General features: G+C 37.2%; 1 protein-coding gene across 5 annotated transcripts in view; it reads left to right on the forward strand.

Moving 5' to 3' along the window:
* LOC108743344 (transcriptional activator cubitus interruptus) overlaps positions 1 to 14,061 on the forward strand; it is a 47,125-nt gene that overhangs the window by 9,069 nt on the left and 23,995 nt on the right. Inside the window, exon 1 of one of the 5 annotated variants that reach the window (XM_018478883.1) lies at positions 5,802 to 6,121. The exons of 3 other annotated variants lie outside the window; for them this stretch is intronic. Coding sequence is in view for 1 of the 2 variants with exons in the window: in XM_025977100.1 (XP_025832885.1) it covers positions 14,029 to 14,048 (20 nt within the window). In the remaining variant the exon portion in view is untranslated. Of the gene's footprint in view, positions 1 to 5,801; positions 6,122 to 13,841; positions 14,049 to 14,061 lie in introns of those variants that run through there. One more of the 5 variants, XM_025977100.1, reaches the window with a different exon arrangement.

Here is a 14,061-nt window from a genome sequence, read left to right on the forward strand (position 1 = left end):
GAAGAAGTAATCGAAGCTGTAAATGGTTATTTTGAGGAGCTTGACGAATCAGTCTATAGAGATGGCATTAATAGACTGGAACACCGCTATGAGAAATGTATCAGCCTTGGAGGAGATTATGTTGAGAAATAAAAAAAAAAAATTTTTAAAAACCTTGTTTTTCTTGGTCAGGCCGGAAACTTATCAATCCACCCTCGTACACAAGGACTGAAAATTAGAATCTTTACATTTACGTATGATACAGTAGTATTATGTTTACAGTTCGTAAATAGGGATGTAGGGCGTTCTGGTTTTTGGGAGGTATTAAGATTGATTCAAGGTACTAGGAATATGTGGAGGTGGAGGTATGTCCAACCACTTTTCGGAATGACGACGCTGATGGTGATGATGATGATGATGATGGCGATAAGTTTATAATGTGTACCTTATTAATTCTTATTTTTTATTCTTTTGTCTACACAATTGTGCAAAAAAAAGCGACCACCTTTTACTGTTGAATTTGCCGTATTGTATTGTCTATAGAAAAGTGTCTCTGCTAACGTCGGAATGATGTTTCGTGTTACAGGAGTATTAAGAGTCTCTTCACCATCGCACTCTGTTCCGGATTATTAGCATAATATCGCTCTAATTAGAGCCACCTTTTTGCTTAATAGTCGCGCTGCCAACACTCCATTTACCATAAGCGAGTTCGCGTTTAGATTACTCCGATTCTCGTTCGAAGAAACTGAAGAAAGGAAGAAGGCGTTCGTCTCATTTCGTTCCGTCTGTCTTTCGGTCGTGTTCTCTAAAAATAATGCCTAACGTTTTTAAGACGACATAATTAAGGGAGATCGGGGACTCGTTAGCGAACGACTGTGCCAACCAACAGAAATGGTCCAACAAATGACATACAACAACGTGATTAATTTCAATTTACAATGAAAATGTTTAATAACCGAAATCTGAAATCGAGTGTTCGGTCTGTACTTGGTGAAGTATTTTTAATGAAGTAAAACTTTACGATTTGTTGTGGGATTCACGGATAAAATGACTGCCGTTTGTAGAAAAGCTCTTTGAAGATGATCTATAGCTGCCGAAACACGCTAGATTTATCAAAAATCTTTTTGGGAAACTTAATTAAATCAAGTGTTTCCGTTCTTTGGATTCTTCATTTATCGTCAATCGCAAATAGTTTTTACCCTATCTGCGAAGGGAGAAAAGGTGAGGTACGTGGATTTTTGTAGGAAACAATAGAGCTACATAGTTGATGGATTGGATTCCATTGCTCGGTGTACTTGTGTATTTGTATAGGTAGGCACATACACGCACGAAAAGGAAGGTAAAGAGCGCAACTTATCTGTATCTACAATATAGAAATTGATTTAGTTGTCTAGAGTCCGTGGGCGTGCCATGTTTGTATCTCGAGGTCAGATGCTATCGCGCTAGGATTCACGATTTATGACCGTGAAATCCATCCCGTGTAAGCTCACGGCCGTCGTGATACCGCGGTTAAGTCCATTGTTACCCGCCGGTGTCGGACCAGCGCTCCATTCGTCGCCTGTACACTCGCTGTCCCTCTGTCCCTGTTCCTTGTACCTGTCCCTGTCCCTGTCCCGCACAATCGCTCGTGCCTTCACAAGACACCATAATAATAAAAACGCGTCGCCGATGGGGGTTATATGCGACCACTTTTTTTCTCTCTCGACATCAACAATAATGATGATAAGTAACAAGTTCTAAACAGTGATTTCGATGCATCAATTGCTGATCTGTTCAATTTTGAAAAACTCATCGTCCGTTCTATCGAGTAGAAATTTGACTAAGTCGTGAAAAGAATGGTCAAATGGACCAATTTGTATCGAATAGGCATCGCCATGGCGTAATTGGTATACATGTACAGAAGCCGATGGGTTTGTCTGTATTTGTACGTATGGTGGTCGTGGTCGGGGTGGTTGAGTAGCAAGTATTCGTACTTTTTACCACACGGTTGATATTTTGGACGTAGCAGCCGCAGAATGTCTTAACAATGGGTCTATTATTTACCTGATGGCATTCCGGTTTAATTATGCGTGTTGTGCTTCTTTATTTACGGGTGAAAAGCGGCCTTGTTTACAGCGCTCTAAACAACACGTCAGACGCTAGGAACTTCATCATCGATATTGTTAGTATGTAGGTAATCGTTCCAATACCAATTAAAAATGAGCAATTGTCACCAAAGTTCCACAATCGGAACTGAATTTAAACCGTGAATTATGAGCGTACACTACTTGGTGAAAAATGATATTCGATTATCTTAAATAAACGACAACTTCCAAACTTTTCAAAAAATTTTATTTAGGAACGACACATTTGTTTCGCTTCAGCTTTATCAAGTTCTGCTGAGCATTATTTATTACACTGAACGTTTTACAGGAAAGGTAGTTTATTTTAGAAAACTACTTTTTTCTTACAAAAGCGTGACCAGTAGAATGTTCCTTTTGGCGTAGCACTGTTCACTGTTGTTTTTGTGCGCTTTGTCAAAGATAATCTGTCATTAGGTGAAGCTTTTCAGGTACTTAAACGTATTTCATAGAGAGCAATATAAGGGCTTTCTAAAATGCACCCACATCCGCTCGCTCAGTCGCAACGTCCTTTATTTTCTTTTACACAAAACCTCCCCTACCGGCACTGAAATACTTCTAAGAAGCGTCTACTTTATTACAAGCCATGGCATGAGTGCCTCACTTTAACTGCCTCCTTTCAAAGAAAACTTTTACCGACAGCAATCTATGTACGTGTATCTGTAGAAATAGTTTGGAACAAGGATTTCGTTGTTTCAACTTTCTATTTTTGTAGAATTTTCCAACTTAGATATATGCCAAAGCGAGCAATGCTTTAGGGTTTTGTGCTTTAAAATGTACTTCCAGTTCTACAGGGTAATTCAAAGGGATTTCAACGTGCATAGGGATTTGAATGCAGTTGCTTACGAAGTAAATTTCTCGGATTTTAAAATAGGCTTTTGCAAGTTCACGGACGAACTAATTCGACAGGGCGATCGTATATTTAAACTACAAGACCTAGGCGGAAGAGACTCATTTTATACCTCCTAACCTGAAACAACGGAAATTTGTACAACAGCATTGGTTGTTTTACCGACAGTCCATTCTTTTTCAAATGTATTTTGGCGGTTTCGGAGTCCTGGAACAGCAGTAAGATTTTCTCGAAAATTTGATGTGATGTAAATCAGTATCAGATAATTTCATCATAGATTAAAGGGTCTCTATCTTCTTCGAACCTAAAGCGCATTAACAGCGAACTAATAAATTATAAATGCGAACTAGTTCTGGGAAGAATAATGAACTAAGTTGAGCGCTCTTTTTACTGAACTAAAATGCCCAAGTCTATTTTAAAGTGCTACTGGGGTTTCAAGGGCTAAATTACGGTAAGAGCTAAAGGCGTAAGGCTTGAAATTATTTTGGCGGGGGTTTTGCCCTGGTTGGGTATGTATCTATCGTGGCTGAAACATTTGCTACAATGTTACTGTTATATAAGTAGCCAAAACAGTAAGTCGGATAATTCATTTTCTGATAAGTTTATATACTGCGATATTATTAAAAATGTAACCTTTTTGCATATATTTTAATTCAATCGTGTTCCCATTCGTCTTGGTGTTTGATACTACCTGTAAATGCGGCAGATGTTAGATTTTATGAGGTGTCTGTCGAAATTGTGTTACTTCTAAATCGGTAAAGGTCCAATACTGCTACAAAATTTCTCCAACGTGATGGTTTTATTACTCGCCTCCAATAACAAACTGATGGGTATACTAGAATTAACTTGCGATTTATTGTTTGCTTTGTCGTACATTGGAATCGACCATAACTGTCACAATGGAAAATAATAAAAATGGACAAAAGTATTCGTCTACTAACGAAAGGGGAAGTAGATAGAAGATGCGAAGAGAAATAATTACTTATCCACGCGCGTAGGCACAACATGAAAATTAATAGCGTATGCCATCTGGGAGGACGCATCAATTAGTTGATGTACCTATTTTATCGGATTTATCGTTAGGTGTAATTTCCACAGACTTACAACGTTGAAAACTTGTAATTTATTATATTAATTACCTAAGAAAAACAAACACAAGCGGCTTTTTTACCTACTCAAGAGTTATAATCTTGATTTATAAATCATTTTTATGCTGCTACTCTACAAAACAGTTCTAGATTTAAAAGTAGCGGAAACGTAGAAGGCAACAAGTAAATTGTGACCTATGAATATTACGGATATTGCTTATACGGCATACACATGGTTTGCGCGAAACAACACAGAACAACAAAAAGTCAGTCATGGATCGCGATTTAAATCTTATTGGATCTCGTCGGCATGCCGAATATCGACCAATACGAACTTTTTGTTCAGTTTTATTGCTACGTTAGCCTTACAAAATGCAGTACTTTTCTATGCATGAATGGTGGTACTCACTACCAGCAAGGCAAAACTCCCGCACATTAATTTTTACATTATCTACAGTTATCTACTTAAATTAGATGATTAGAAGATGTGTTATAAATTTATTAAGGGTTTAAGGCAAATTGAAGGGACAAAGGTTTTGACGATGTTCCTATGCGGTTCAGGATAATTGCAGTCACGGCAGTCGGGTGAAAAACTTTGTCGTCCCGTTATTAGAGGTATAATACATTAGTAGTGTGTGTATCTATATGTTTGTATGTATGTAATATATATATATATGTATATGTGTACATGTAGACGTGGTTATGCAGTTCGTGCAGCATGTGCGAATTTTAGTTGTTTATGGTCTCAAGTTAGTTTATGTTGTGTTGCTCTCCATTGTTCAGCGTGCTGCACTTAGGTTATTTTCTTTGCTTTATTTGCTGCAATCTCATTGTTTTCTCTTTGGCAAAATCTAAAATTACAATGGCCACATAGTTAAAATTTATTAATTCTAAAACGTTATAGATACAAGGTGCAAGATGCTACCGTTTCTTTTTTTTTTTCTCTCTACGAAAATTAGGTAGAAACTTTACCGCCATTGGTATAGATTGATGTACCTATGACTAAAGTTTTGAACTAGCAATTTCACAACAGTTGTGCCGTACAAAGTTTAAGTATTTAGCTAATGGTAATAATGGTCAGTTCAGTTGAAAGTGGTTAATCCTATGCCTGGCATTCGTTTTCTTCGGCCAAGTTGTTTATGCATTCGAAGATGTAGGTACGATAGCGTAAAAACGAGCTATGCAACATATAAATAGAGTCGGGCGAAACTCGAGGTATTAATCACATAATAAATAATTCAGGATGCGCTTGCTTCTCGATAACCAAGTTAGAACGTTGTTTTATGACACGTGTGTGTTTCTCGTTTGTGCTTACAGCTCAATAGATTTCCGATTACAAGTCAGCCATGAATTTTAAACACATCGATGATATCTTATTCGCCACATTTCAGATTATCGCTTGACACTAATTTAAAATAACAAAGAAAAGTAAATCCTTGCTAATACACCATAATATCTAATGCACTTGATGTTCGATGATAAATCTATCCAGGGTCTAAAAAAAAAGAACTCGCGGTTTTCGAGAATTTCACTCTGCTTTAGAATTCGTCAAAATGCAGTTAACAAATGCTTGAAATTAGAGCCAAATAGTAAAATCTACAGCCTCATAGTCCGGTAGAAAGACCCAGTTTCTGGCATTCTGCCATACTAACTAACTAGTCTAGAATATCGAAATTAGGCAAAAGTCAAAAAGATATTGTTAATTTCTTCCTCTATGTGAAATAATTTCTTGTTCTTGTTTCATACATAAAGCAGTTTAATTTGCCACACCGAGTACTAGTACATTTATGTTTTTGGGGAATGTTTGTGGTCAGCAGCCGAATAATGATATGGAATTCACTGTGGAGGATTTCCAAGGAACTTATGGAAATCGACAGCTAGGTTGTAGTGAACCCTGGATTCTGCCATGGGTGCTATGTGTAAACCTACATGTAATCTGCATCCAATCTAGTCTTGAAAAGCAGCCTATTTTAAATCTCGTTGGATACCTGCACTTACAAATTGTGTGATTACAAATGATGGTATTATGGTTGAAACATAGAGAAATTTGAAGAAAGAAAATAAAAAATAGATGACTTGAAACGGTATGTAAATGTCCATTTGTAGTTCGTTTGTGAGTAAGCATTAATTTCCCGAGCCGTCGTTGCCCGCTTTGAAAGCTTATTTGCTGCTTACCGAGACAATAGGACCGCTTTTTCGAGTTAACTCATGATCTTTTCCACTTTTTTTCGACACGATACAAAAACTGGCGGATTCTTTACTAAAACCTCACCGCTAATAAAGCAAGATTGTTCTACACGATTCATCTCAAACGGATAGACTTTGAAGAACAAAAAAAAAACTGAAAGAAAGAAAGAGGGTTTACTTGTTGTTGTAACCCGGCATATTATCATCTTTACCACGTCATTATGCCGTTGTTGTTCTACGGCATAGTCAACAAACTATGTATCTATAAAGAACGGATAGTAGGTAGATGATGGGATGTTTAGATCGGTACAAATTGTTTCACTTGGTCGATCAGAGCCAGTAGAATAAGCCACAGCGGCACCGTACCCACCTAATATGTAAGTATGTAATACTATTCCGCTAAATTAAGACACTGCTGTGAAATTGATTTACGAAACAATCGATTTACCGAAGCGTTACGACCCAACAAAACTCCTATCATCGGTGCTCTTCGTTTTCTTTTTTCTTTTCGTTTTCAGTCGGTGGTTGCCATCAAGTTGAATCTATTCAAATAATTAAAGTACCCAGTATAATTTACTGGGCCCTCAAATTGTTGAATAAAGCCTCTGCAAATGTACAAGAAGGATACTCAATAAACCGAATTTTTAATACTTAAAATTTAAACAAAGCCTAGTTCAAAACAACACACGTTCTATTTTACTTTAACAGATCTTATCTTATATTATAAAGCACCTAGTATAGGTGTTGTATTTTTGTAGGTTCTGCCGGATAATAATTAATTAGGTTCAATGAAATTGATATAACTGTCTAAAACTGGTTACAGTTGTAGTTGAAAAATATCGTGCTCCTGAGTTTTTGCGAAACAGTAATTAAGCCGGGTTTGGAACGTATCTCCAGTAAATTAGGGTTTGCGTTTTTTATTCTTTTTATTAAACGGTTTCCATTCAACCGTCTCGATGATGGACCATTGTGATGTTTACGATTGGCTTAATTGTAGTATAAATATAACTTCATCGAGGACATGTCAGCAGGTAAAGGCGTTTTTATTCGGCACAGAACAATGGACATCGCGAATTATAATCAGCAGCAGATTCGGAGCACAGCACCAGGTTTTGTCCCGCCGCCTCCATGCATTATTCATAATTTGCAAGGAACAGTAAGCCGTTTGGTCCTTACGACTCGACCGGTTGTAAGATTAGACCAATTTTTTCTGGGTGTATTGTATTCAAACACTTGGACTTTTTGCTATTGGCGATTGCAAAAGAATCATCGAAAAGCGGCCACGAAACTCGGATGTTATTTATATTTTAATATTTAACTGATGCGACTGTGAAGAAACGTTTCCCGACGTGACGAAATAAATTAACCGTCATACACACGTTAAATATAATAAACCATCAAGTAGCTTTAAAAATAGGCTTGGAATTGTAGTTGATTGGAGTTAAGTTGAACAGCAGCTTTGAAGATGATCGTATCGCGATCGAAAGTTACGAATAGTCTTTGGCTTCTCTTTTCGCTTGATTGGTCTGAAACGGCCGCGGCCGGCGCTGAGACGGATCGAAACACGAAGACGATAAAGACGAAGAAGGAAAGGAAACGAAGAGCGAAGAGTTTGTAGTGTAGTCAGTCCGTGAACTCGCAAATACCGACAGCAACAATCAAAGGCTTGCCGCCGCTCTAAAAAGTTATTCTTCTTACCAATGCTCGAGAACACTTGTACCGCCTTTTCTGAAACTTTTTATTCACCTGCCGCAAAACTTGGACGTTCAATTAGTCTCTGCATCGAGCTTTTTCTGAATTATACACCTGTAGTAGTAACAACCAGCATTTAACAAATGTTTTATGCCATCAAATCATCGATGAAAATCGTCATAGTTTTATTTTTCTTCTACGTAACTTCCTACGGTTTAGATAAAGCATGGATTTTTTTCAAATCCTTTGTAAATGTTTGTGAAAACTGTTACTTTAACTAAACCAATAGTTCTCAATAATTAGTTAGTAGAAAAACGTGCCATTTGAGTGCTAGATTTCGGAAAGCTCAATTTTTTAAATCCTTGATTTTACAAATGTATTATCCCCCAGGATATGTTGTAGGAAATTTCATACCCTGCGAAAATGGTAGTTACTTTTTAACTTCCCATTAGGAAGTTATTGTAATTGGGTCGAAAAGTGAAATCGGAATTTTCATTATATTTCCACGTTTTAACATATTAGTAGCATGCTAGCCAATTTTTTTGATGATGTGTGTATGTACGTACGTACGTACGTACGTACGTACGTACGTATGTACGTACGTTCGTATGTCAGCATTTTTTTCGTTTTCGATATCTCAAGAACGGATTGAGATATCGCCCTCAACCAAAATTTTTTCGAAAGATATTATCATAATGAAGATCTGAAAGAAATTTGAACGAAATCGGTCAAGCCGTTTTTTTTTTATAAAAAAAAAAACGAATTAATTACAAACAATTTAATTAAAATACGTTCTAATCTAATCACAACAATGAAGTTACGGAATCAATAATAACGAAATATCATTATTCAAGACAGGGAATAACATATTATAATAACATATTATAATAAAAATTTGTTTATAACAAAATGAATTGTTATAAACAATCGATAAACAATAAAAAATAGTATTTACCAATTGACTGATGCAAGTACTCTATCAATTCGGTTTTCTCAGACGAAATACTGTTTCTTATGGGTTTATAAAATGACGAACTCTCAAACATTGTTTGTTATTTATTATTGTGCCGCGTTTTTTTCAAACTTTAGAAACGAATGTACTTTACAATAACTGTATTATCTAATGGGAAGTTAGTCGTATTAGCACCGACCAAAATGTGCTCAGACCAATTTTTTTTTTTTAATTTAACTTTGTAATACTAAGACAAAAAGAAAGCTATCTATTGCATGCAATTGTTTCCTGGACTTTGGGTTTGTATGCTTACGCAAAAAAGGATAGAAAGATGGAGAGTTAAAATTGATCATATAAGTAAATAATAAATTGGATTCGGTGCGTACGCTTTTTATCGACTTTTGGTGTATTACTTTACACTACGTCCAAATTTAGATGAACGGGTCACGTTCATCAATCAGAAGAAACAATTGCGCAAATTTTCATTACAAACATATACATTTAACGCTAAAAATATATATGGATAACAGTACATTGTACAATTTTGTATACCTGATTATTATTATTATTGTGGGAAGTATATGCTTTTACAGTGTGACATTTTCTGGTGCTGTCCTAATTCCTGTCTAAAGGCCATAGTCGGTTGGAGTTGCTTCCTAACGTTTCGCTAGCACGAGTGCCGAACTTCTTCAGAGGTCCTTCCACCTCTGATGGCGCATTTAGGTCTTTAGACTCGAATCACTAACTGACTGCAAAAGCCTTTACCTTTGAACTGGAACGTGCAAACGATTAATGGTTAAATGCTGTGGATGTTACTCTAGAGCGAGTCCTTTACTATTATTGTTTATAAAGAAACCGTTTTCGAAAGGGGGCATAGTGTGTTGTTTACGGGACAGATTGAAACGTAGGGAATGCCGAGGGTATTGTCAGAAATTAATATGTGGTCGGTGAAGCGCGCACACTGTTAAATAACCGACAGAAACGGAATCTTCTTTTTATTTTGTATAGATAGAGATCGAACACGAAAGATTAAAACCGAAAAGAATTTAATTAATGAAGAGAGCTTCTTCTAGACATACCTACCTGTACTCGTTACTTGCGGCCCAACGAATCGAACAAAGATAAACGCTGCTATACCTAATTAGATACGTTGCGGAGGAATCGTTATTTCGATAAATTTAATACTTGACTCAGAATTGTTTCATCTGTTATTTACTTAGTGTATATTGAATAACAATAATAGAAATGCAATTATATTGTTTACCGAATAGTTATAGTTAGATAAGCAAGTTTTATTAGAGCTGCAAATGAATTAAGGAAATAGTGGCAGGTAGTGTTAAGTTGCCAGCTATTGTTTGTAATAAGAAAGGTGGCAGCCTGGCAATGCCGTCGTCTTGCCAATTACCAAGAACACTCAATCCGAAAAGAAAATCCGTCAGTGTAGCATGATTTATGGTTGAGAAAATAATTAAAACAAACAGGTACTCGCGTCTTGATGGGAAAATTAATCATGAAAATAGAGTAGGCCCGACTAATTTATCATAACACTTGGATCCTTCGTCTGAGGAGGAACGACCTTTGATGGAATTTACAGACTATTGTTTAGTTTTGTGGTTATACAAAGGTACAAACATCAGGCACCTGCCTAACGTATGTCTACTACTTAATATAAGTACTGAGGTTTTTTTTAGAAAAGTTCCGAAAAGTCAATAATTCGCTTTTTGTCTTTCTAAAAAACCGAGAAAACTTGAAAAAATTAGGAAATTTTGTAGCCGGAGACGTATATCCATTGAAATGTATAATATTTAGATTATTCTCTGAGCAAAATCTCCATGGTAACACAACATAATGTAGTGTCTATCACTTATTCGATTTAATTGCTCAGAAAAGCGTCAGGAATGGAAAGATCGATTCTTAATGTGAAACATTCCGGAAGCACTATTAATTTTTGATATATCCTGGATTGATTTGATAACATTTTAAATCTCGAAGAACAAGTTTACTTTAGAGTGATTTCTTTTGTTATCAATTAACGTTGGACACATTATATGTATAATAAATAGGCGACGATTTGTTGCAGTCGACTAAAATTGAGTGAGTGCTCAGTGTTGTTCCGTTCCGTTTCCAAAGAAAATTACTTATTTAATGCAGCGGACGAAGAGGTTGCTCGCAGCCGTACGAGATATTTACTTCTTTAGCATAATGTTAAAAAGCGACTCACGAAATCCAATCTCGGCCCATCAAATCGAGCCAAAAGGCGTCATCAAGCAAGAAGGCATCAGTAAGGGCAAAACAAGCAGCGCAAGAGTGCAATGAAGTATGAGAAAACAAAATTGCTGCAATTACTGGTTTCGGAATCGTGGCCGAAGCCCGCCCATGTAACCACAGCCCGGGGACTCAATCGACCGTGCCTCTGCTATAAGCTCTCATATCTCAATTACTTTGACGCAAACGTACACACACACACACACTTATTTTACACAACCAGACACTCAGCTAGGTTGGTCTATATTCGACTATTTCTTATATAAACATATATAAAATCAGCATTGTAATTTTTCGCTAATTTGTTACCAAGTCCAAAAATTTGTCGCTCCAGATAGTTACTGGAAGACAGGACAGGGAAAGCGCTGGTCTGCTATTAGACTGATAGCAGATAGCGTATGCCTAAATGGTGTAGTTTGTCACTATAATTTGAAAAAGTAGGAAAACTGAGGATAAAATGGGAGATATGATGATAGGGTACCTTTTGAGAGGTAGGTTACTATTAGGAGCAGAAATGAGAGTAAAAGGGGACTGTGGAAAATCCAGATTATACATTAGTGTTCGCAAATAGTTAGAGATGTGACACGATCTGATTATCGGGAAATGTGAATGAATTTACTCAGTATAAAAAGGAGTTAAAGTAGATACTGTCCAATAACCAATTTTCGGACTCGTGACGTTGTGATTCTGCACACTTCCCTAGTTAAATAAATATATAATGAAAGGTTATTAGTGTGTGTTGATACGTTCGGACGATACACACGTTATAAATACCCATGCACATAATTGTCGTAAGTTATTATTTATGTGCAAATGAAGAAATTACATGTTGAAAAGGTAAAGTGTAATGTATTTATTTCCGATTGAAGATCCATCGCGTCAGGGGTGGCCTTTTCTCTCGTGAAACTTCTTGTCCGAGCGCGCTCATCGCCGAGAATAAATCAAAAATCAATTCGACGATAACCATCTCTTATGCTAATGCAAACTGATGTTATTAATAGCTTTTTACATGTTAATTGTTACTTTCGCATAGGCGGTCTGTAATTGGCTTCTGACAGTAATGAATAAGTAAAAAATATATTATGACTTGACAGAGGAACACCGTCTGCTTTTGATGTCCACAATGCCCCGTCGAAAAGCCACAAATATTAGTTGTCAGTTTTCATGTAACGGAGAAAAAACAATAAATTTCTTAAGCTACAAGTATATGGAGGTTGAAATAATAATATAGGTATGCGGTTATATGTATAAAGGTTTCGAGTAAACATAGAAGGAAATGATAACGCTAATGCCGCCCTGAGAACTGCTCCATTAGCCATATTCTACACAATATACCTACTTACAGAATACTTTTCGACTTTCCGCTATAAAGACCACTAATTTTTCAAAATTGGGAAGTTATTGATTTCAGGCCGAAGATCGAGTATTCATTAGATCTGGGCGTTTTAAAATCACAGCTAAAGCTCAAAAGCTACGCCGAATACTATAAATATTGTTGACTAAAAGTTTCAAAAAGTTTTTTTTTCTTTTGAAACGACATTCGGATTTTTAGTGAATACGACATTTGGTACTCAGCTATCGGTTTGTGTTTTACAAACGTTAACAAATGCTGTGGATAGTATCTCAACCGATTGACTCCTTTGAAAGATATTTCTGTCGAAATATTGAAAAAAGTAACAGCCTTATTTGTAAATGCACACTTTTTTAAGGAATTTTGATAACGCAAAAAAAATTTCAAGCGCCAAATTTTGCCACCCCTGGCACTAGCCCCTAGTGTCCCTAGTGTAAATCCAGCGCTGCTTCGAGATACAATCTGCGCCTACATTATTAACGTAGTACGTACCGCTGAAGATGTCTGGACCTGACAGTTCATTTGGACCACGACCGTTCAGTCCGAGTCGTTTTGTAGTTTGTCACTGTGGACTGTTACAAAATATCCAATGATTCGGAAGTTGTCGGTTGAATACTACATAAGACATACTGTAGACTGGTGTGCTTTTACTTATGTATGTTCTCATATAACATTAACACCTGTAACGTGGAAATCAACAGCTCTGAAATACCCAAGTGACAGGTAAGTGCTTGCACGTCGTCCGTCTGGGGAGAAATAAAACTCGACTCAAATAATGAGCCGGATACTCGCGCACGTCCGTCGTTTCAACTCTTCCAACAAATTCTTTATGCTAACTATCAACAAACACTGACCAGCGACATGCATGTCTATTGTACGATTCGCTGTTGGCCTAATCGAATCCCCATAAGGAATTACCTACTTGTTTGTGTTAGGTTTGCCACATAAGATCCTTGCGAAAAACTCATAAGGCATAACCCCATTCCGGAGTATAGTCAACGAAATGTATAAATTGTAGTTTTAAAAACTATTCAGAAAAACGCAAATTAAGACAGTAATTATAGCTAATTGGAGGTGTTGTTAGTCGATACATGCGCAGTAAAGTATGACGGATATTACAAGCGAACTTCACTCATATCTATCGTATAAAATAGGAAACGATTAGCTGTTTGGTGGTAGGTAGTTATCATCGGCGCAATATCGACTACAACGAACGACTCGATCAAGCCATCATTAGAATGTCACAAGGGGCGCGGATCTCGATGCTGCAGCATCAACGTGACACTACTCGTGGCAAACTCGATGACCGCCCCCGGCCGCAATCTCTCGGATTGCTCGCTCGCTCGTTTACCTTGCATAGTCTGTGCAGTCAGCCGCCGCGCCGTGCTGCGCCGCACCGCGTCGCATCGTTCAGGCATGGCTCAATCATCCTCGCGGTCTTATTTCGCCGTGATTGTGTTTTATTATAATGTCGGCCCGGGAATAAGACATTCTGTGCTGAGATTGGTCTAGCGGCCTGGGTGGTCGGCCGGTGGTCGTCGCTGATGGTCCCCGACTTCGCTTGGTAGGTACAGGCT

Source organism: Agrilus planipennis, unplaced genomic scaffold, assembly GCF_000699045.2.
Source record: "Agrilus planipennis isolate EAB-ADULT unplaced genomic scaffold, Apla_2.0 scaffold397, whole genome shotgun sequence".
NCBI classification, from domain to species: domain Eukaryota; kingdom Metazoa; phylum Arthropoda; class Insecta; order Coleoptera; family Buprestidae; genus Agrilus; species Agrilus planipennis.